Here is a 21,414-nt window from a genome sequence, read left to right as displayed (position 1 = left end):
GTTACACCACATGGTCTTTCCTTCATTCCTTATATGCAATAAGCTCAGTGACAGCAGAATTTACCAAACCATACAGAACCTTGTCCCATACTGTACATTATTTTAATGTACCCTGTTAAGAAAAATCAAGGTCATAGTGAGGATAAAGGTAGCTAAAGTTTCTATAGCAACAGTTACCAGGATGCAGTTGCCAAAGGTGCTTTCTTGATGCATCCTGAAGTATCTTTACTGGCTGCTTTTCCTTCCTTTTCACTAGACTTTTTGGTAATATCAGTACCGACACGATGCAAATGTGCTTTCATTGTCAGTATCATCTCGTAGACTATTCCTGCCCACGAGCTGAATATACAGGACATATCATGTGAAAGGGAAAGAAAAAATTACGCAGTCTGACCTTGAGATCCAAAGGGGACACAACTGACTTAAAACATCTACACTTTTCTGAAAAGCCAGCTGCCTGTTGTAGTTGCAAGTGAAAAAGTGAAAATAACAAAGATAAGTTTCTCTTTTTTTTTCTGCTTGTTTACCTTGTACATTGATAGCATCTTGTCTGTTTGTCTTTCTCCTAATGGACAAATTTCCTTGCTGTTTCTATTGCTCTTCCAAGCCTTCGGGCAGAAGGGGAAGAAAAACAGCAGTTTAAGCACAGCAGAAAAATGTCCTCGTGAAATAACAACAGGATAAAAGTGAAGATGCTTTAGAGCTGAAATATATCTTGCTTTTCCATGGACCAATAACTCCACACTGCTGCAGCCCCCATATGTCTTTACTATGTGGGGAAGCACAGGACTCTGTGGTATTGGTCATTTCGTCAAAATGAACGGCTGAAAGTCATGGAGAAGGAGCAAGCTGCAACTGCATAGCTGGTGTGGAGCAGGTTGATGCAGCTGACATGAAATGGTTCCCACAGCCCCCTCTCTGGGAAACATGGTCTGGTGGTCGCAGCCGGGTGATGGCTGGTAGAGGCACTGCTGGTGTGCTCTAGTGAGATGGCTCATTGGATCTGAAGGTGGTATCAGGATGGCATCTCCTCCTGACAGCAGTGCCCTTGGAGATTCCCTCTCTTCTTGCCCGGGGCCAGGCACAAAGGTCCTGCATTTGTCCTTGCTCTAGGTCCCTGAACACACCCTCAAGCATTGTGTCCAGCTACGAGCCTTCCCTTTGGCATTGTCACCATAAATACTCATCTATGGATATGTGGTAGCTTTGCCTTCAAGGGTCATTTTCACACAGTAGGGTAGATGCCTTCAAAAGAACTATGATGCCCAGCTGTAGAAGTGTATGGTGTTGCTTGCTGTCATCTGCCCTTCTGCAGCCCTTGCAAACCATAGTCCACTTGATGCTAAGACTGGATTTCAAGAAGGCTAGAAGAGACTTCAGCTTCTGCTCCTAGCTAAGATCCAGCACAATTTGATTATTGTGCTGGATCTCTCCTGGAGCTTCCTCAGGACTAAAACAAGGTGTTCAAAATTGGATAAGCTACTACACTGGGAATTAAATTGAAAAGCAATATTATAGAATTTGTAATCCCTTTGAAAATCAGACTATCTATAGGAGCTTTCTCCATTTATTTTAACCAAATCAAATACAAGAAGCTGCAATCGCAAAGAGAACCAACTTGGACAAATCCCAGTGCAGCCACGTCAAAAAGAACAATCAAATCTAACCCTGAAACACATCTAGGAACATGAATAGTTCTGCAAATACACTACATTTTCTTTGTTAAAAGAACTTTGCTGTTAGATTTGCTTCCAGTGTCCAACCAATCTGTGACACACATCTCAGAGCAGAAAATTTTTCCATTAATGTAGCACCCTGAATGTGCCTGTTGTGAAACACTGAGTATGCATCACTAGCATTCACTTTGAGTCAAAGAACATCTTTGATCACAATCATTTTATTTCTCCCCACTCCAAACATTACTTCTTGTTTCCATTAGACTCTGTTCTTTGTAAATACAAAGAAAAGTCTTGCAGTACATCAAGGGGGAAAATGCAGCTGGATAAAAAAAATGAAAAAGACACAAAAGTTCTATTTGATTAACTGAAGAAACATCAAATTTCAGGCATTGTGAAGAAAGTTTCTGAGGCATCACATGGGAAACTCCACAGACAGGTTAGTCCTTGTGCAACCAAGAAAAAGGCCATCTCCCTATTATTTCTACCATGTCTCTGCAACGTGATTTTTAAAGTAGCTCCTTGAGGTTGCTTGAGCCTACCTAAAGACCTAAACAAATGTTTTCTCTTCCAACTACCAGTTAAAGTACTAGAGCTATGTTTGCTGCTGCTGAGCGACATACATCCATTCAAATCCCTTCTGAACTAGAATCAATATTAGCTAGATCCATTACCTCCTGTTTTATTGGCAGTTTGGGTGCTTGTTCAGAAAACAGTCCCTCCTAGTAACGTAATAAAGCCCCCACCTTGGAGATAATTAGGTTGTCTGAGATATAGCATCCACTGACGATCATTTCCCTGCTGATTTTGGCCTGCTGCTCCAGCTCAAGTTGCAGTCTCCATCACTACCTGTTCTTACATCAGACCATCTGAGTCTCATCACCTAATAATTGCCATAGTAGATTTAGTTGTTGGGGTTTTTTTACTCTGCTATAATAACAGCAACCAGCCAAACCTCAGAGTGTCATTAACATGCTTTTAAAAATGCACTAAAATGGCTTTGTCAATTATCTCGAGATTTAATATCCCAGCCACAACACAGATATCCCTCACTCTAACAACAAATCCCTCCAGGAGTGCACACATGACACCACCTTCCCCACATTTCCTTTGGGTCCTCAGTGCACTCCAGAGGCTGATAAAGTCAAGCTCCAAATTGGGAGCATAAGCACGCTGCAAAAATGCTGTGAACATCCAGACATGGCCTTGCCATCTGTCTTTCCTGATCCCCCTTCCTGATGCCTTGATGGGGTCCCAACTTAAGCATCCACATGTGTCATTAATTTCTGTACTAATAGACGGGAAAACCACAGTGTGATTCGTCCACTCACTCTTAACTCACCTCCCCTGATCCTGTGGTACAACTTGTCCTAAAAGGTCCCATGCATTCAGATTCTACATGTTACTATTGAATGTACTCGGTCTTGGCTTTAACCATTGAAGGATGAGAGAAAACAAATCCCACTCTGTTAGATACGTCAGCCTGTAAATTATGTTCTCTTTTAACAGGTGGGAATACATGACTTTGCAGGTCCCCTGAGGCCTTAGGATCACCTTCCTAATTATCTTCATGTCTTTAAACAAAGGCATGAGTGTCAGGAACTCTGAGCAAATTACAGCAGACGAGACAATACTCGCTACTGCTGAGCTAAAAAACAGTGTAAAGTAGGAGTATTTATCCCACATTTTTAGGCATTTAAATCCAAACCTTACCCAGTGGTATTAAATACTTAACTAAAATAGCAAGAGGCTGAGGAAAAACAAACTGATGCACAAAGTCACTGTCCCTTAATGGCACAAAAACTGATAGTTTTTAATGTATTTATCAAAACAAGCACTCAGATTCTAAACACGGGGGTGACATTTTCCTCCTCTTATGTATAAGAGCTGGAATTTCTCCCCTGGCTGTTTCAGGCTGTGACTCTATCATGGGCACAGTACCTCCCTTGGAGGCTTTCTCCAGTCATGGCTTTCTGCTGACACACTCCGATTTATTGACTTTCTAGGGAAGAAAACAAGAGTGGTTTTGCTAATATGCTTTGCTAGAACCCAACCCTTAAAACCCTACTAGCTACTAGCTAGATACTCTGTGGATATTGGATCAATATTTAACTTTCCACCATTTGGGCAATTCCATAGCAGTAGTCCCTAAACTATGCCTCACAATCTATAATCTAATCAACATTTTTGAAATTGTTTATGACCTTAGCAGCCAGCCACCACAATAGTTCAGATCATCAAAGACAATAATGTATAATATTTAATGATGTGCAAAATATTGTTGCTGTGCACAACATTTCTTCCTCAATATTATTGCCTATTAGCTAGCAAAGGCCAAAGTCCACAAGCACAGGTAGATTGCCAGATCCTGGGATCCCCAGGAAACATCCCAGTAGTCTTGGAGTCCAGCCTGAGCCTGGATAAATGCAATGTATTACAATCAACAAAGCATTTAATTACTGAATGCTGACATTGTGCCTTCCTTGGAACAAACAAAGAGGAAAACATGGCCCTCTGCCCAAGGAGCTTACAGGCTAAATTAGACTGGCAAGACAGATCAGTCACGCCAGACATGGAGAGGGAAGGCTGACACTTCAGCTTTCCCTTTGTTTTATGTAAATACAGATAGAGATGGTGTCAGCTGAAAGTCAAGTGTCTCTCTCCAGGACCGCATGGGTCTTCTTGCCCTCCTGTCCACAAGCAAGTTTGTAGGTCCTAACAGCCTACAGTCTTAGCATGGTTTACAATCTCGTCTGACCACACAAGATACCATCTCTCTCCATCCCATCTAAAGTCTTCTGTTTCCATCGAGATCAAGAGAACCTGTCAAATAAAGTCACACAGCCAGTGCACTTAGACCCTGAGGACTGGATGCAGGAGGTATTGCCAGCATCCACAGATTGTAGGGATACGAATGAAGTCCTTTATCATAGAATGGTTTGGGTCAGAAGGGACCTTAAAGACCAGTTCCAAACCCACTTCTATGCATAGGGACACGTTTCACTTGCTCAAAGTCCTGCCCAGCCTGGCTTTGAACACTGCCAGGGATGGGGCATCCACAGCTTCCCTGGGCAGCCTGTTCCAGGGCCTCACCACCCTCATGGTGAAGAATTTTTTCCTTATATCCAATCTAAATCTACTTTCTTCCAGGTTAAAGCAATTACCCCTTGTCCTCTCGCTACACACTCTTGTAAAAAGCCCCTCTCAGGCTTTTCTAAAGGTCTCCTTTAGGTACTGAAAGGCTGCCATAAGGTGTCCCCAGAGCCTTCTCTTCTCCAGGCTGAACAACTTAAACTCTCTCTGCCCATCTTCACAGCAGAGATGCTCCAGCCCTCTGATCATCTTCATGGCCTCCTCTGGACTCACTCCAGCAAGTCCATGCCCTTCTTATGTTGGGGGACCCTTTTATCCAGAATAAGTTAGTATACCACAGGAATTATTCTGTATCTCTTCACTGTCTACACTGTAAGAAAATCAAACATGCGTACTCTATAAACATATCACGTACAAATGTAGAACACAACTCAAAAATGAGTACCTTCCCATTTCCAAAGCATGTTATTTTGGGGACTAGCATTTGTTGATTTGTTTATCTTCCTTTGCCAAAAGCCAAGAATTCATCATCAGTCTAAATCCCTCCAGCTTTTCTGTTTCCATTCCTCTTTCATTTCCTTTAAAATACTCTCCACTCAGCCAAAGTCTTACTTACTTTTCACTATTTTTTTTTACTGAGAAATTTAAACTTATTGAAAAAGAACTGTAATAAGGCCCCTAAAGATTTTAGACCTGAATAAGTGACACACACAAACTTCTTTTCCCTGCAGTTCAGAAAATTGTATTACTACGCAAAATATTGCCATTATCCTCTCTCCTATTATGACCGACACAAGGAAATTGAAATATATACTTCATGCTGGTGAGAAGTGGACAGAATTGAAAGAAAACATAGGAAAAAAAAAAGCAACAAAACCAAACCAGAAGTGAAGGTATTTTTAAAGCACTTACCCAGCATCAGTGCTATTGCCACACAGTAACACATCCTCTGTACCATTTTTTATGAAATAGTTCACTGCAACAGAAATAGAGAAATGGCTTTTTAACAAGTACATTCTGGGAACTATAACATTCACAAATATCATTTGTGATATCTTCAATTGGTACAGTAACTGAAATATGAAAGGCATGCTTTTGTTTTGTTTTCCTAATTTTAACTTCTATAAATTGTAAAAAAACAATACATTTTTTCAAAGCTCTTCAAGCACTTGCTACTTGTATTTCAAAATGACCAGTTTAATAAGGTGGCAGTAGGGCTGTGGGCAATGTTTGTAGGAAACATCACCTAGTCATGTAACAATACTAACGAAGCCTACTCCTTCAATCTGGTGGATTCTGTTCAGCATAGAAAACAAACAGTATAAAGCAAAAGAAACATAAAAACACAACTTGTTAAAGAACAAACAAGGAAGTATTCATAAAGACAAATATTTATCAACACAGTCATCTGTAATGGCCATGGAGACAGACAGACACTTCTCAAGGGAGACTCAGACGAGTAAGCTAAATGCAAGTGCTGTGGATCATTCCCTGGTTGACTATCAATGAGGCTTAAGGAAATTAGCATCCCCAGGCTAATGAGAGTCTTTGTGTACATGCTCCCTCTTCTATCTCCAGTCAACAAACTCTAAAATTCAGAGAAACAGAACAGGACGCCAACTTCTTCTCAAAAGAGTAATCAAAACTGGTTTTCCAGAGAGAATCTGAAGAAAAGAGAGGTTCTAAGGAGCATCTCTAAAACTCATGTGGTAAAATGGATAAAAGCATTGATCTAGAAACATAATAAATGTGAAACAAAGACAGCAGACGACTGATGGAGGGTAGACACACTAGTGTGCTTTGCCGCAGCAGAGAGGACGCGTTTCCCTGTTGACATAAGACACTGTGGTGGCAGCCTTGCAGATGATGCTCAGAAGAGGTTCTCCATTCCAGGCTAAGTCTCTGTTGTGAAATGCTTTAAAAATCGAGAGTGACAGCTTATTTAGGCAGGCTATGCAAAGAATGCTCAATGGCTCAAGCCACCGAACAGATGTGCTGTGGCTTTCTCAGTAAAGCTGCGAGCAGTGGAAAAGCCGTGTCCTGCTGCATGCCAAGAGGGAATTACTGCCCATGAGCTTGTGGTTACAAGAGCACGTGATGGTGTTCACAAGTTATCGGAGCACACATCCAAGCTCAGACTGTATGCTTTTCCACTTTGTCTTACATGTGGGCTTTCTGCAGAAACATCTCAACCGACAGCAATACCCAGGTATTCAATACAGTTAAAGATCTGTGATTGGTCACCACAAATAAGAGAAGGATGCTGTGTCTTCCCTCTCCTTTCACCCTCCAATTCTGGTGGTAAAAGACGTGTGCTTTTCTCAGGACAGATGGTATCTTATTTGGGGTACATAGTGACATAAACCCATCAGACTTTGGGGTATGGAGGAAATAAGGCACAACCTTGAGATAAGAGACAAAGAACTGCGGAGATTCTGCAACTTGTTATGAAATGGCCACCACACGGGGTACCCTGAGCATGACAAATATGCATGACTCCCTGGGATTTGCAACTTTGCATACTGCAAATGCTAAAACCAGGAAGACCATAGATCTGTCACTGTGTGTTGACCAGTTTCTTTGAGGGATGAAGCTCTGGAGCATCGTGTTGGTTGAAGACTGAACCAACACCTCCTGGTCAACCAAATCAGAAAATGAGAACAGTGTGAGAGCACAGAAGGAGGAAAAGGAGATTCTGTGTGCAAACAAGAAATTTAAAGCCTCAAGAACAGAAAAAATCTGATGTCTGCTGTTTACAAACATGTAACATTCCTAAAACAAGCAATACGGGAGGTGCCAAAGAGTGGTAAGAAATGCATGCTGAGGAACCAGTGCGTAGATGCTGCTGGGAGAGGTAACTTCACCAAGGAGTCTGCAACTACACAGCAGAACGTCACAGCTACCATGCCAAACCTCAGCCTGGGGAAAAGCTGAATTACTGAGTCTCTACTGATAAATGAAGAGGGGATTAGAGTATTATACCCAAGGAGACAAATTGCTGTATTATAAAAAAATGCACACAACAATCAATTTGCCATTCAAAGCAAGTTGATTTGGATTTTGATCAAGCGCGCTGGGCAATCGGAGGTCTTTAAGAAGCAGTCATCACTCTTGCTTTTAAAAACAAACCACCTTGGGATCATATTAACCTATGGCCTCGGCTTTCCATCAGTTAACTCTAACATGGACAAAGAACATAAAACTCCTTTTTCATTTACTGTAGGATTTTCTCTCTGAAACACAAACTGCTCAAACTGATCAACACCACCTGAAAAACACAATGACATTTTCATTGTTTTGGAAGATTATTTTGTTTTGTTAGATTTTTCACTGAAAAACTTCTGCACATCAGCGGGAAACAACTTAGGAAAATGAAAATGGGGAAACAAAACTGAAAAACTTCATATTAGGTGGGGTTTTCTTTCAATTTTTAAAGTAAAATCAAGCCAAAACAATGATGTTTGTGTGCATATGTGTGTGTGTACACATAGTGTTTATGCAATATGCCATTCTTTGCAAAGGAAATTATAATAAACTTTTCTATTGGCTTTAGTACAATGTTGATGTCACAGTTATGGTGTATACAATGCCTTTTAGGAACTTTTCTACAGGTATTTCCAGAGTAAGATAACTACTTGATCATATTGAAAGAATTTGAAAAACTGAGTCAGAAAAACACTTGCTTCACATCAGTTTCTGGTCAGTCGCACATTATTTACTCCATTGTTTCCAAATAAACTAATCTATTATTCAGTAATACAAAACATTTCTCGTCAGTACTCAGCAGTCAAAAATTCAACAGAAATATGTTTTCTAATAACCACATGTTATCTTCAAAACAAACACACATTTGTTCCTGAGGCTTATAAATACTGAGACCCTGTATCTCCAGTGCTTAACATCGTTTGTGTCAGATTGTTTCAACTGCTATTAAATAGGTGTATGATGAATCCTTATGTTGGTGTTGTCTTTCCATGGCTTCTGTTTTAGAGGTGCCAAGTTCAATAAAGTAATCCTGTAAAGTGAGTGCTCACAAGCAGCCTTTTACCTTCTAACAAAAGGACAGTGAAACAAGGGCAACTGCTTCAAAGTGGCTCAAGCATCAGTAAAAGTAAAGATTTGGCCCAAATCCACAACCTTAGCTGGGTATGATGGAGCTCACAGTACCAGAACCTCACTGCAACTCTTACTTGTGCCAGATAGGTAGAAAGCAGTAGAGGTTTAACTGCATCTACTATGGGTCACATCTTCCTTGGCACTGACATTAACACACCTGTAGCATCAAAGAGCAAACATTCCTCTAATGAATTCCCGTGTTTTGAGTGAAGGGTTAGTAACAAATATTACTCAGCACAGTTGTTAAACACTAACATTATTATCTGGTAGGGACTACTGGTGGTTGTCTTGAGATGTGACACAAAGCCCAGACAGCAAAATGTCATGACTATGGAGCCAAGTAACATCTGATCTTTCCCATCACCAGCAAACGGACCTTAAACTAAACACAGACCAGGAAACAATGTTCACTAATCCAGCTCTCCATTACATTTACATCAACCCATAGTAATTCAATCTCTCCAACATCCTCAGACCTCCTGGCTTTCCAGGAACACCACGAAGCTTGGTAGAAGCCCTAATGATCACTGGTCCATTAAAAATTAGATTTGAAACCTCATTAGGAAGATGAAAATATATCACGTAATTTTATCCTTTCGTCACACCAAGAGTTAGATAGAATGAGGAGCAACGGGCACAGACTGAACCACAGGAGGTTCCATCTGAATATGAGAAGAAAACTCTTTCCTTTGAGGTGCCAGAGCTTGGAACAGGCTGCCCAGAGAGGCTGTGGAGTCTCCTTCTCTGGAGACATTCAAACCCACCTGGACACCTTCCTGTGTGATCTGCTCTGGTGAACCTGCTTGAGCAGGTGGGTTGGACTGGATGATCTCCAGAGGTCCCTTCCCACCCCAACCGTTCTGTGATTCTATGAGCTGCTGTGTCTCCGCAAGCCCATGCTCTGCATTCTATACTGCTCAAATCACACATTAGCCCTACTTTTAAAGTTGCTGTATGCAAGTAGAGAAGAAATACACACATTCCTCTAGACTATCTTGCACTGTCTTGCTTCCCAAGTCAATTCTCATGGTTCTCATGATTTCTGCTGTTTGATTCTACACTTATTCAGATTTGTCGCTATCTTTCAGATTTCTGCATTGCTCCATTCCACACCAGGCAATTCTAACAGAGCAAACATTCACAATGGCTCCAGCTTATACTTTGCACACCTACATGTCACACCACTGCGCAGAAAGCCAGTGGGGTGTGTAAAGCTGCAGGGTAGAAGTCCTTCTCATTTCTATGCTAAGGAAAAGTTTCCAGCTCAGAAAAACAGAAAAGGTTAGAGTCAGCTTAGAAAACACCGTTTCTGAATCCAGCTTCTGTTCCTCCTTCGAAGACTCAATTGAAATTATATTTTGCTGTTTCTTACAACAAATTCATTCCAATTTGAAAAGAAAAAAACAAACAACTATATATTACCTCACTTGCATAAAGAGCAGCATTAAAATATCATTAGTCACTACGCAGAGCGGAGTCCTCTGACTGACTTTCTAACAAAAACTTCAGAGAGGTGTCTGTTATCTCAGACTATTTATTGCAGCCACACGGGTGCTGGTTGGAGGTTTTCTCCCTGCACTACAGCTGGCACAGAGCACTGACAGTCACCAAACGTCCTGATTCCAAATTTAAAATGCAATTCAGAAAGCCCCACCACCTTAGAGTTGTGATACGTGACACAGAATCAAAATAGATAACACCCCTCTCCTCGCCCTTTAGCCCACCGGCACAAACACACTGTACCTCCTGGTAATACATAATAATTAAAATAAATCCTTGCTGCACTTGCTGTGTGCACACTGTGTCACATACGGTGAAGTCCCTAATAAATGAAATTGAGTTTGAAGATGAAAAACATGCCTCACAAAAGCGATGGAACAGGCTGTATTAAGGGTATTATTAGGGAAGAATGCTTGGGAATAAACAGCACTGCCAGTTAGTTCTTCCCTGCTAAGAGGGGTTGCAAATAATTGTAATAATCAGGTGCTCTCCTGTTGCTCACCTCATGACAAGGGATCAGACTGTCCTCTGCCTCCCCTGGCATTTGCTACTGCCAGTCCTTCTGCTGGGTTTCACAGGATCTTCTCTCCCTTTTTCCTCCCCTTTCTTCCCATCCTTTCCTCCCTCTTCCCCTGGGCACTTGCTCCTGTCCAGCTCTCTCCCACCACCTTGCCCCATAACTGCCTCGGAGGACGTTTTCCAACCTTCAGTTAAAAAAGGAAGAGTTAATTGTGAGGATGGTTGGGTGGGTAGAGGGGCAGAATACAAGCAGACAACTCTTTTTTCAGGATCTTACATCTTTATAGGGTGGTGAAACACTGTCCCATGTTGCCCACAGAGGTGGTGGATGCCCCATCCCTGGAGACATCCCAGGCCAGGCTGAACGGGGCTCTGAGCAACCTGAGCTGGTGAAGATGTCCCTACTCATGGCAGGGGTGGCACTGGATGAGCTTTGGAGGTCCCTTCCAACCCAAACTATTCTGTGATTCTATGATATCCAGCATTGGCTTATACGTGTATTTAGGGTAACTACATCTCTGAATTCAGGGACTGCCCTAGGCATGTGTCCTTGAGGACACATGGAAGGGTTGAGAAGAGGTCATAGAACACCATACAACAAGGTGCTGGAAGGAAAGCGGTCTTCTTATTGTGTCCAATTTTAACAGTACAGCTTTTTCTCCTCTTTGAGAAAAAGCCACTAAAAATATCAATCAAGCCCTCCTCCAGATGGTTCCTGCACACTAGGAAGAGGCCCTGAAAGCCTCCAAGATCTGCAGCACCTGGTTCGTGCTGTCTGTGTGGTCCAAGGGAAGGAAAAGCACATCAGGAGCATTTGGAAGTGTGGACCAGAGGGGAACAGAGAATTTAGATGTTGTCACATTGTTCTGGAGACCACACCAACTCCATGACCATCCCAAGGAAGACAAGACAGGAGATGATCATCAGTAATAAATACACATGCTGGCTTTTAAACATCTTCAGATAACCTCCTTCCATGTCTCTGTATCTGACCAGGCACGCAGCCCCATGCTCTTAGGGATGTAGGCTGCATAGCGCATAACTAAAAGCATGGTTAGTACCATTTGTTTAGACATACACTCCACATGAATAGGCAGCAAAATGCTGAAGTGTGTTCTCTGGATGTTTTGTAGAGGTTTTTACCTTTTGGTAGTGTATTGTTTTTGTTTTGTTTTTGGTTGTTTGGTTGGTTGGTTGTTTTCCCAAGTGTTTCACACAAAGGAATTAAAATCAAAAGCTGCTGCAAGGGTTGAATGCATTTTTGATTACAGATGCCAGAAAATAGAAGAAAATACTCCTGCTTGTACTGTGATAAAGAAAACAAACGAATTGGATCAAAAATGACTAAGAGAGAGAAGACAAAGGTTAAGATGAAAAGTCAATGTGCAGCATCTCTGAAGGCTAGCAGAAGGCTGTATCTGCATCACTTTATTACATTTTAAAGTACAAAGGATAGAGAGGGTGAGCAGAAAGGTGACAAATCTACTATACACAGTATTTTCCAGGTAAATCAAGTCCAAGGCCAGGACTGAATGAGGAACACTAAAGAGGCCTATCCACTGATAAAAAAAATAAATAAATAGAAGAGTGGAGAAGTGTAAAGTGAGATATTGTGCTGTCAGCATGTGAAGTAAACAGTGAAAGACAAAATCCATCCATAATCTCATCAAGTTTTAAATTCCCTGCATCAGTTCAGGTATAGATATAGAATACTTTTAGGGATTCTTCACCAACACTTTACATAAAGTGAAGCTGTGACCAAAGAAGACTGTAGTATGGAGAGGCAGGAGGAGAAGGATGGATAAAGGAAACAACCCATAAACCAGAAGCTTGTCTCATCCAGAGGACAGACGGCAGCATTGCATTCCACGGGGTAACTGCTGGACTGGAGGGTATTGAGAAGAGGGTAGTTGAGAATGACTGGTAAAAGTTTAAGATAAAGAGCAATTGAAAAATTTGAGATCTTTTATCTTAAAAAAGAGGTGACTATCAGAGTTCCGGTCACAGAACATGATAACGATGTTTTTTGCCCTAAGAAAATTGAGGGGGGAGTGGAAAGGAAAAAAAAACACCAAAACTAAAGATAAAGGAAATATTTTTCAGTACACTTGCCATTTCAACTGCAAACGTTACTGCTGCAGGCTGCCCCTGTGGCCAAAACATTCAAAGAGAGATTTGTTGCTTATGTAGATAAGGATATCCAGAGTTATAACAGTTCATGTTAATAAAAATATAGAAAAATATCTATAATCCAGGCTGTATGAATTTCTTCTGGAACACGTGGGGCTGCTCTGTGCCAGAGACAGATGCTGTTGTAGGTATAACCAAGGCCAGACTGAGCCTGGCAATTCCCATATTTTATCTCCACCTCACTTGAGTGAATTCAGTGTTGATGAAAAGTATCAGGAGAAAATATTTCCTTACATATTCCTTAAAACCAGCGCAATAAGGGAAAGCACCAACGCAAGCCCTTCTCTGCTGGTGGGTTCATGGTGCACCTGTACTGATGGCTGAGAGTTAAAAGCAAAATCTCCCTCTTGCCTTTGCAAGGCACATTATTGCTGAACATGGAGGAAGCAAAAGTCTCTGGACAGGCTCCAAAGGGCACAGACGAGGTCCTTTCAAATGCACATCACTGTGCAAGTACATTGGTTTGGTAGCTGATGAACAGTTTGAAGGTGGAGGAAAACTGTGAAACTGTTCAGTCTGAATCTTCCGCGGCAGATCTTTCCTCTAGCAGATCTCTCCTTTCTGTGAGCGGCAACGCAGTGATGAAAGCAAAAGAAATGTACCTGAGGGACAAATCTTCCTGTTTTACAAACTGTTCCAAGACAAGACACCACAAGGCCAAAAAATGCCACTGAATGGCTGGGAAAAAAAAAAAAAAAAGGCAAGTATTGGATACAACAGCACCTATTCTTATGTTTTTCTGATCCTTGTACTTTTTTTTTTGCTGGGCCTTTCTATTTAGCTTAAAACATTAAAGTGCACAGATGAAATACCCATGTTAGTAACACATCACAGCATTAATGTTTGAGCATTTATGAAGCTATTTGTCAAAAGATCCACAGCACCTGAACAAAGCCACAATATTTACAGTTAATGGTGAAGTAACAGGCATAGATTCCACGCTGACAAGCACAGTCTGAAAGCCCAGAGAGTTTCTCTGTCTTAATCATTGGTTCACATACAATCATACATAATAAAACACCTATTCCAGTCTCAACCTGATTTATTGCTTCCCTCTTTCCTCCCACCTCCATAATTACTCATCAAACACTCACTGTCTTCTATTACCACCTCAGAAAACACCTCAAACACTTCAGCTCTCCCCAAATTCTCTACACTTATTATCTGATTCAGACATCATTATTTTCTATACAGTTCTCATACAGTTTCAGAATATCTGTTCATACAGTTCCATTTCAGTGGTTCTAAAAGTAAAAATGAAGCAGTTCATCAGGCAGAGCTAACAATCAGGCACAAAACTTAGAGAATATATATATATGTAAACACACATATATTTCTAAATATTCAAAGACATATGCCTCAGCATTCATGCCTGTTTGCATCACCAATGCATTATACCTAGGGCATCAAAGAGGAGGTGATGAAAAGACTCTAGAAATATTTCGTACTGTCTAATGGTCTGGAACCGCTCTTGATTTATCAGCTCCAAGCAGCCAGACTGGTCCATTCACACCCTGTGCAAAACCAGCCTGTGAGCCCTTCTCATGTACCAAGACCATTATTTGGATGGATATCACATCAATCACAGAAACACAGAATGGTTGGGGTTGGAAGGGACCTCTGGAGATAATCCAGTCCAACCCACCTGATAAAGCAGGTTCACCAGAGCAGATTACACAGGAATGTGTCCAGGTGGGTTGGAATGTCTCCAGAGAAGGAGACTCCAAAGCCTCTCTGGGCAGCCTGGTCCAGGCTCTGGCACCTCAAAGGAAAGAAGTTTTTCCTCATGTTCAGATGGAACCTCCTGTGTTTCAGTCTGTGCCCGTTGCCCCTCATCCTGTCATTGGGCACCACTGAACAGAGTCTGGTCCATCCTCTTGACACCCACCCTTGAGATATTTATAAACATTGATGAGATCCCCATTCAGTTTCTCTTCTCCAGCTGAACAGCCCCAGCTCTCTCAGTCTCTCCTCATAAGAAAGAAGCTCCAGACCCCTCATCATCTTTGTAGCCTCCGCTGGACTCTCTCCAGTAATTCCTTGTTCTTCTTAAACTAGGGAGCCCAGAACTGGCCACAGAACTGCAGATGTGGCCTCACCCTGGCAGAGTAGAGGGGGAGGAACAACCTCCCTCAATCTGCTGGTCACACTCTTCCTCAGTTGATTCCTCTCAGTAAAAGGTTAATAAAGTTTAAACATTTTTTTTTTTTAAATTCAATATCTTAGAGTTATCTAAAAGAAATTACATGGTTTTATTTTACCTTACAAGATACTGATTATGAGAGAAAACATTCAAAACGAGAACCTTTCAGAGTGTCTCTAAGTAGGGTATTTAGTTTAAAAACGACAAGAAAATACTGGAGTTTAAGATTATCATCTCAAAAGTGATTTTATAATAATTTTACTATATTTTAAAGTTTTTTTTCTTAAGTGGTTTTCTTATGCATTGTTCAGCACTTCCATTGAGCTCTGCTCTACAAAAGAACACACTATTTAAACTGAGACTTCTACTTGCTACTTACTGACTAGTCAATAATCCATTTTAGTAATGGAATACATAAATGACATTAAAGATTCTACAATCATCAGCCATGTGAATCAACTACACTCAGTCCCTTGGTATGTCTAAGCCAGTGACATATCTGACATCATTACCTTTCAATCCACTCTGACTCACACATTCATAAAGCTTCACTTCATCAAATATATCTTTAATTTAAACACCACAACCTAAGACAGGCTTTCAAGCATGCTATTTGCAGCTGCTTTCCTAGAAATCTTTATAAGTATTGGAATTAAGATAACTGACAGCTCAATAACTTTGATATTGATATATTGATCATATCATTTTCATAATGCTGTGGATGTAAACTATCGCTATTTTCTACTTTTTTTTCAATTCATTTTTATATATGAGCACTGCTGCATCTACAACTTCAGATTCCCCAGTTTGTTATTATTCATGTCTAAAAATAATCCTTCTTGGGCTTATTGATTGCAGTCCCTTACCCAATCTAGAATTGAAGGTAGAGAAATCATTACTTACCATAGTCAGTGTTTTCCCAGGTGAATGAGCTGTGTCTCCATTTTAACTTTACCACTGGCACTTGACATAAAGAGTTTTTTAGCCTGATTCTATCTAATGCTCAACTGTCCCCCATCCCATACTCCATTCATACAGGATAAGAACAGTCCTACGGAAGAGGCTGGGAGACTGGATGAGTGACTTCTGTCTTTATCTTCCTTTCCCCCCCGCCTAGGTTTGCACTGGTAAACATTACTCATGGAAGGCAAAACCAAACTGGAATAATTCTTCTGATAAGACTTCTTCTTAGAGGCTGGTGTGTAAATTGTAAAGACCTAGAGTCATTTACATTGGTAGAAAGAACAGAAAATCCCTCCTGTTCATCACAAGGCACATGTGCTCACCAAAAAGCAAATTTTCAACCTGTGTCTCTGCTGTGAGTTGAGGAGAGACTATGCAGATGTCTTATTTTACCATGACTGTTGTGCCCAGTAGAACTAAGTCAAGAAACCACCTGCAGTAGCTCAGATGAAGATTCTTTCATAGAAATAGCTTTTAATGAAAATGCCAAGAAAGTGCCCTTATTGACAGTCTGATCAGGAACATTCAGTGTCATTTTTGTACACTAGAACTAAGTGATTAGTGAAAGTAAATGGAAGAGATCTCTCAGTGTGAATTTTCCCGAGTCCCCATGCTGGGAAAAACAAGCAAAAGTGTTGGGTGGATAGGTAGGAGATCCTTACTCCTGGTGGGATTCAGTTTACATGACCGTCAGGAGGAGAAAACCCAACAACTCACAAAAACACGAGCAACCTTGCAATGCAGGTTTCACAAGTTCATGCAAGAATGATTAAGTAATAGCCAAAGGCCTAAAAAGGGAGGTGGTGAGGGCTGACCGCTAATGGATCTATCATGAACAGAAATGGACCAAATATTTTTTTTCCAGATTCAGGAAAAAAAGACTTTTCTTCTGCCACTAGAATTCCTTTTACCACCAGTACTGGTGCTGTTATGCTGCCTTTAGTGGTGGTGGAGGTAGGAATATGGGTACAGAGGGGATGGGAAACACCTGCACCACCAGCCAAGATGGTTGTGGTGACCACAGGGGTAGAAGAGGAGTGGTGTGCCTAAGGGCAGGAGCTCCTGAACCCTGGGGGCATGGTGGGTATTTCCTCAAGGATCAACCAAAACTCAAGTGTTACCACATATCTGTGGTTAAGCCAATGATGATGCAAATGAAGTTTACAAATTGACTTTTCCCCGTCCCATCCATAAAATCAAAACAAGAGGGTTAATAAGACAGATGAGAAAAATTTCCTGCCTGGGGCCTGAAAGAAGATAAAATAAAAAGAAAAAAAAGCAGAGCTGAAGCTGTCCTAGGTCTTCTACAAAACCAAAATGTCTCCTGTACCAAGTGGCTGTGGCACACAGCTATCTCAAGCTAAAAGGGGCTCTGAAAGACTGAAAACTGAGTTCACATTATGACTACATCTGTCAGCTATTTCCTCTGCAGCACCAGGCAATCCCTCACTGTATTACCCTTTTAAGGGTTTCTACTCTTTTTTTTGTTTTCCCATTCACGCAAAAGAGGTTCAAGGGCACAAGAGGAGGCTGATGCCATTTCAGAGGCTCCCTGCTGTCCTTTAAAACATTAAAAACTCTCTCGGATAATCCAGAGCAAAATTTTATTCTCCAAGAGAGCAGAACTGGCATATCACCCCTTTTGGTGTCCCAATGAATAGAATTAACAATTAATGAATCTCTGACAATATATCAAGTTTCTGTTTTCTTTTTAGATTAGTATCCCTGCTCCAAACTGACTCAGCCACATTGGTTTTGAAGTCTCCAAAGAGCTTCTGTAATTGTCTGTGCTCCCTTCGAGTGAACTCTACTTTCTCAACATGTTGGCCAATTTTCTCCTCTAGTTCTTCTTCAAAATAAACACTGACACTACTCTGTTTCTTAATACATTCCTCTTTTTATCTAATTTGGTCTGCCTACACTTTAATCTAACTGTATGTATTGCTTAATTCCCTGCAGCACTTGAAATTCAGACTGTTATTAAATTGTGGTCAGTACTACTTTGTTAAACAGTCACTTCATTTCACCATAATACTTACGCAAAATGAAATATAAAGCACTATCCCATCTAGTTACAAAATGAGCCAGTCCTTCCATTTCTGAATTACTTTAGTGCAATAGTCAACATTAAATGAAAATGCTACTTAATATTGTTCTCTCCAACCTAATAGTTAAGCAACCTCCTCCGGCATTTCAAGGAACACTTCATAATTCTTATTCAGAAGCCAGTATATTTTTCCTATAAATCTACTTTTCTTCTAGTTGTTCAGTGGCTAGCTGAACCGACTTACTGCTTCAACTATATTTTTGTCCATCCTCCATAACTAACATCTGTTTGCTATAATGAACCATGTCTTTATTTTCAGATATTGTGAAAACATAAAAAACCATTCACTGGTGTTATTCTTTCTTACTATTAATTTCACATACTCATACTTTAATTCACTTTAATCCATTACCTCACCAAGTTGATTATCTCTGTAGCAGATAAATCTCCTTTAGTGATAACAACTGTATTTTCACAACCATATTAACCATTTCTGGATTTACTAAATGGATTTATGGGAGCATCTCTCCTTCTCCCCATATCAGGACCACACAAATAAATTTGGTCATGGCATGCTGGAGCAGCTGTACAATTCCTCCCATTTAAAACAAGGCTGCAGCTGGTCCTGACATTAACTGTGTAACCATCCAGTGGTACATTTACCCTATTCCATTCCTAGAGAGCCAGACTATCTTCACAGCTCCACTTCATCCCTTCACCTTTATTGCATGCCTTTATACTTCCAGAATTGCTATTGTATCTCTCAATGCCTCTATGAAAGAAGCAGAGCGTCACCTCACAGAGTTGTCAGTTATCTGTGGGTGGAGGAGCCGTGAAGAGCCTTATTTCCCCACAGGTGCAGAGACATCTTTGGTAGCTCCTCAAGCACTCATCTCCAAGCTGGAAGCATGGAGAGCATGGGTGGGAAAACATGCCAGCAGGCTTATCACCAGAAAGCATAGGTTCAATGTAGTTTTTATTGCTCTGGCACAGAGATATTTCCACATTTCAGCTGACAAGAGGGTGATACTGAGGTGACACATAACCTGATGGTCAGGGTTAGTCCCAAAGATGACCCCCATTCAGCCAGAGCTTCATGAGCCACCATTCCTTAATGCTGCACCAACCACATCATGCATTAAACACACCAATGCTGAGGTTTTTTTTACTCCTTGAATATGACCTTCCTAACACCACTTCCTTCCAGGAACTAAGGATGCCAGAATTCAACAGTGGGGAATGGTGGGACTGCCCTTGGCCCAGTCTCTGGACCACGTAGCCTGGCTGAAGACATGTACCATGCCGAGAAGCCAGCAGAGGTTGGGGCAACCTTATGCCAGGCATCCAGCTGAGCCCTGGGTCAAGCCAGGCAACTGCAGGGAGTCAGGTTGATGGTTTTTATAGTGCAGATGGCTGGAGATACACAAATTATGGACTGTAGGGTCCACATAGTCAGAGCAGAAGTACCCCATGACAAAAGTGACCAACCAAACCAGTACTTCCCAAGCAAATTTCCAGTTAATGAGCTATGTGGTTCATTCTCCTCCTCAAAACAAATAAAATACCCGAAGTCACTGGTCACAAGTTCCTACCAATGCACGTCACTCTGGCTGCTTCATTCTCTCAAGAGCATCATTGAATAGTTTCAGATGTGACCCATGTCCATTGCAACTGGTGTGGGTCCTCTGGTGACAGAAGGGGTTTTGGAGGAGCAACAGCTGGGCCACTTGTTTACATTCTGAAATTTATTTACATGAAATGCTTATTTTTATTTTTTTTAAATGTTAATAAATGAGTTCAGTGAACCTATTTCATTGTAATGCAAAGTACAGAAGACTGTCGAGTATTAAATATTGCTTTGGCCTAGAAACAAGCCTTTTGATAATAAACATCAGAGCACCAGATACTGCAGGATGGCCCAACCCAGATAATGAGTTAGGGCCCTAATAGCATAAGAGTTCCTTAAAAAAATGCCCTTGGGATTTTTCAGATTAATAAATACTGTATTGCTCTGCTTCGCTTTTTGATTTTTTAAGACTCTTAATTCAAATGCTAAAGTTTTTCTAGAAAATGTAAGAGCTATGAATTATCTTAAAGAAACAGCATGCAAACAAGACCCACACTCTGAGATGAAATTTTCACGTGACTGCCTGACTCCAGGAAAGAGATTTTTAAGAAAAATGTCATGAAACACCCTAAAACTATAAAAATCATCAATGATGTGCCCAAGGACCTTAGTCTGTATCATAGGAAAGTACTAGAAATACTTTTAGCATGAATTGTGAAGCACCACAGAGATCAGAAAATGCTAACTATGTCTTTTGAAACCACATTAACATAATGAAGAGCAAGTAGTCACATAATGCTGCATTTGCTGATTCACATACAGATTTTACTAAAAGAAAAAAAACACCAACAAACAAAACAACCCCAAGAAACACCAACCAAACCAAACTAATACAGAAAAAACACCCTGTCAACCCAAACAACCAAAAAGCAGACAACAGGGTAAAGAGTTTACCTGGATCACTAAGAAATTCCTCTGAGGTGTTCCACATCCTACCATCCAAGTACAACGTGCCGTTGGTGAAGTTAAACTTGGTGTAGTCCCTGACACATTTGTGTCGCAAGTTGCCCATGAAGAGCTGGAGGCCTATGAGGGCAAAGACACTCAAGCAGAAAACGGTCAGGATCATCACATCAGCAAGTTTCTTAACAGACTGGATGAGTGCCCCTACAATGGTCTTCAGTCCTAGGGAGATAAAAGCCAAGAGTTTATAGACTGAGAGGCTTAAAAATGCCTGTAGACAGCTGCTTTTCAGGATGAAATATCTCCATGGAAGTGAAATTCAAAAGGGTTTCTACTATGTGTTTGTAACTGGACAGCAGAAACGAGAGACAAGTCATCACTATGAACGTTTAGTTTGACCTACTTTTGTCTGGACAAAAGTCTTGGTAAAACTCTTACACAAACACTGATTTAAAAATGGAAGGAAAGAACTGGATGGAGGAACAGTGAGATACAAAAATATTCATGGATAAAGAAAATATGGAATGCCTTTTATATTTTCATGAGCCGAAGTAAAGGTTGTAAAGCCTAAATCCTATTGAATTTTCAGAACGTGAATTAGTTTAAAATCACTCAGGTGACTCTGATAACTTTATCC

At 40.9% G+C, this 21,414-nt stretch overlaps 1 protein-coding gene across 1 annotated transcript in view; it reads right to left on the bottom strand.

Annotated features, from left to right (window-relative positions):
* LOC102083872 (sodium channel protein type 5 subunit alpha) overlaps nt 1-21,414 on the bottom strand; it is a 194,471-nt gene that overhangs the window by 107,508 nt on the left and 65,549 nt on the right. The window contains exons 7-8 of the mRNA XM_065055229.1: nt 20,769-20,999; nt 5,682-5,745 (exon numbers count right to left, since the gene is read on the bottom strand). Of these exons, the coding sequence (XP_064911301.1) occupies nt 5,682-5,745; nt 20,769-20,999 (295 nt within the window). The remainder of the gene's footprint in view (nt 1-5,681; nt 5,746-20,768; nt 21,000-21,414) is intronic.

The sequence above is a fragment of the Columba livia genome, chromosome 2 (assembly GCF_036013475.1).
Source record: "Columba livia isolate bColLiv1 breed racing homer chromosome 2, bColLiv1.pat.W.v2, whole genome shotgun sequence".
Lineage (NCBI taxonomy): Eukaryota > Metazoa > Chordata > Aves > Columbiformes > Columbidae > Columba > Columba livia.
The sequence above is the reverse complement of the archived record's forward strand: the minus strand, read 5'-3'. Positions and strand labels throughout refer to the sequence as shown.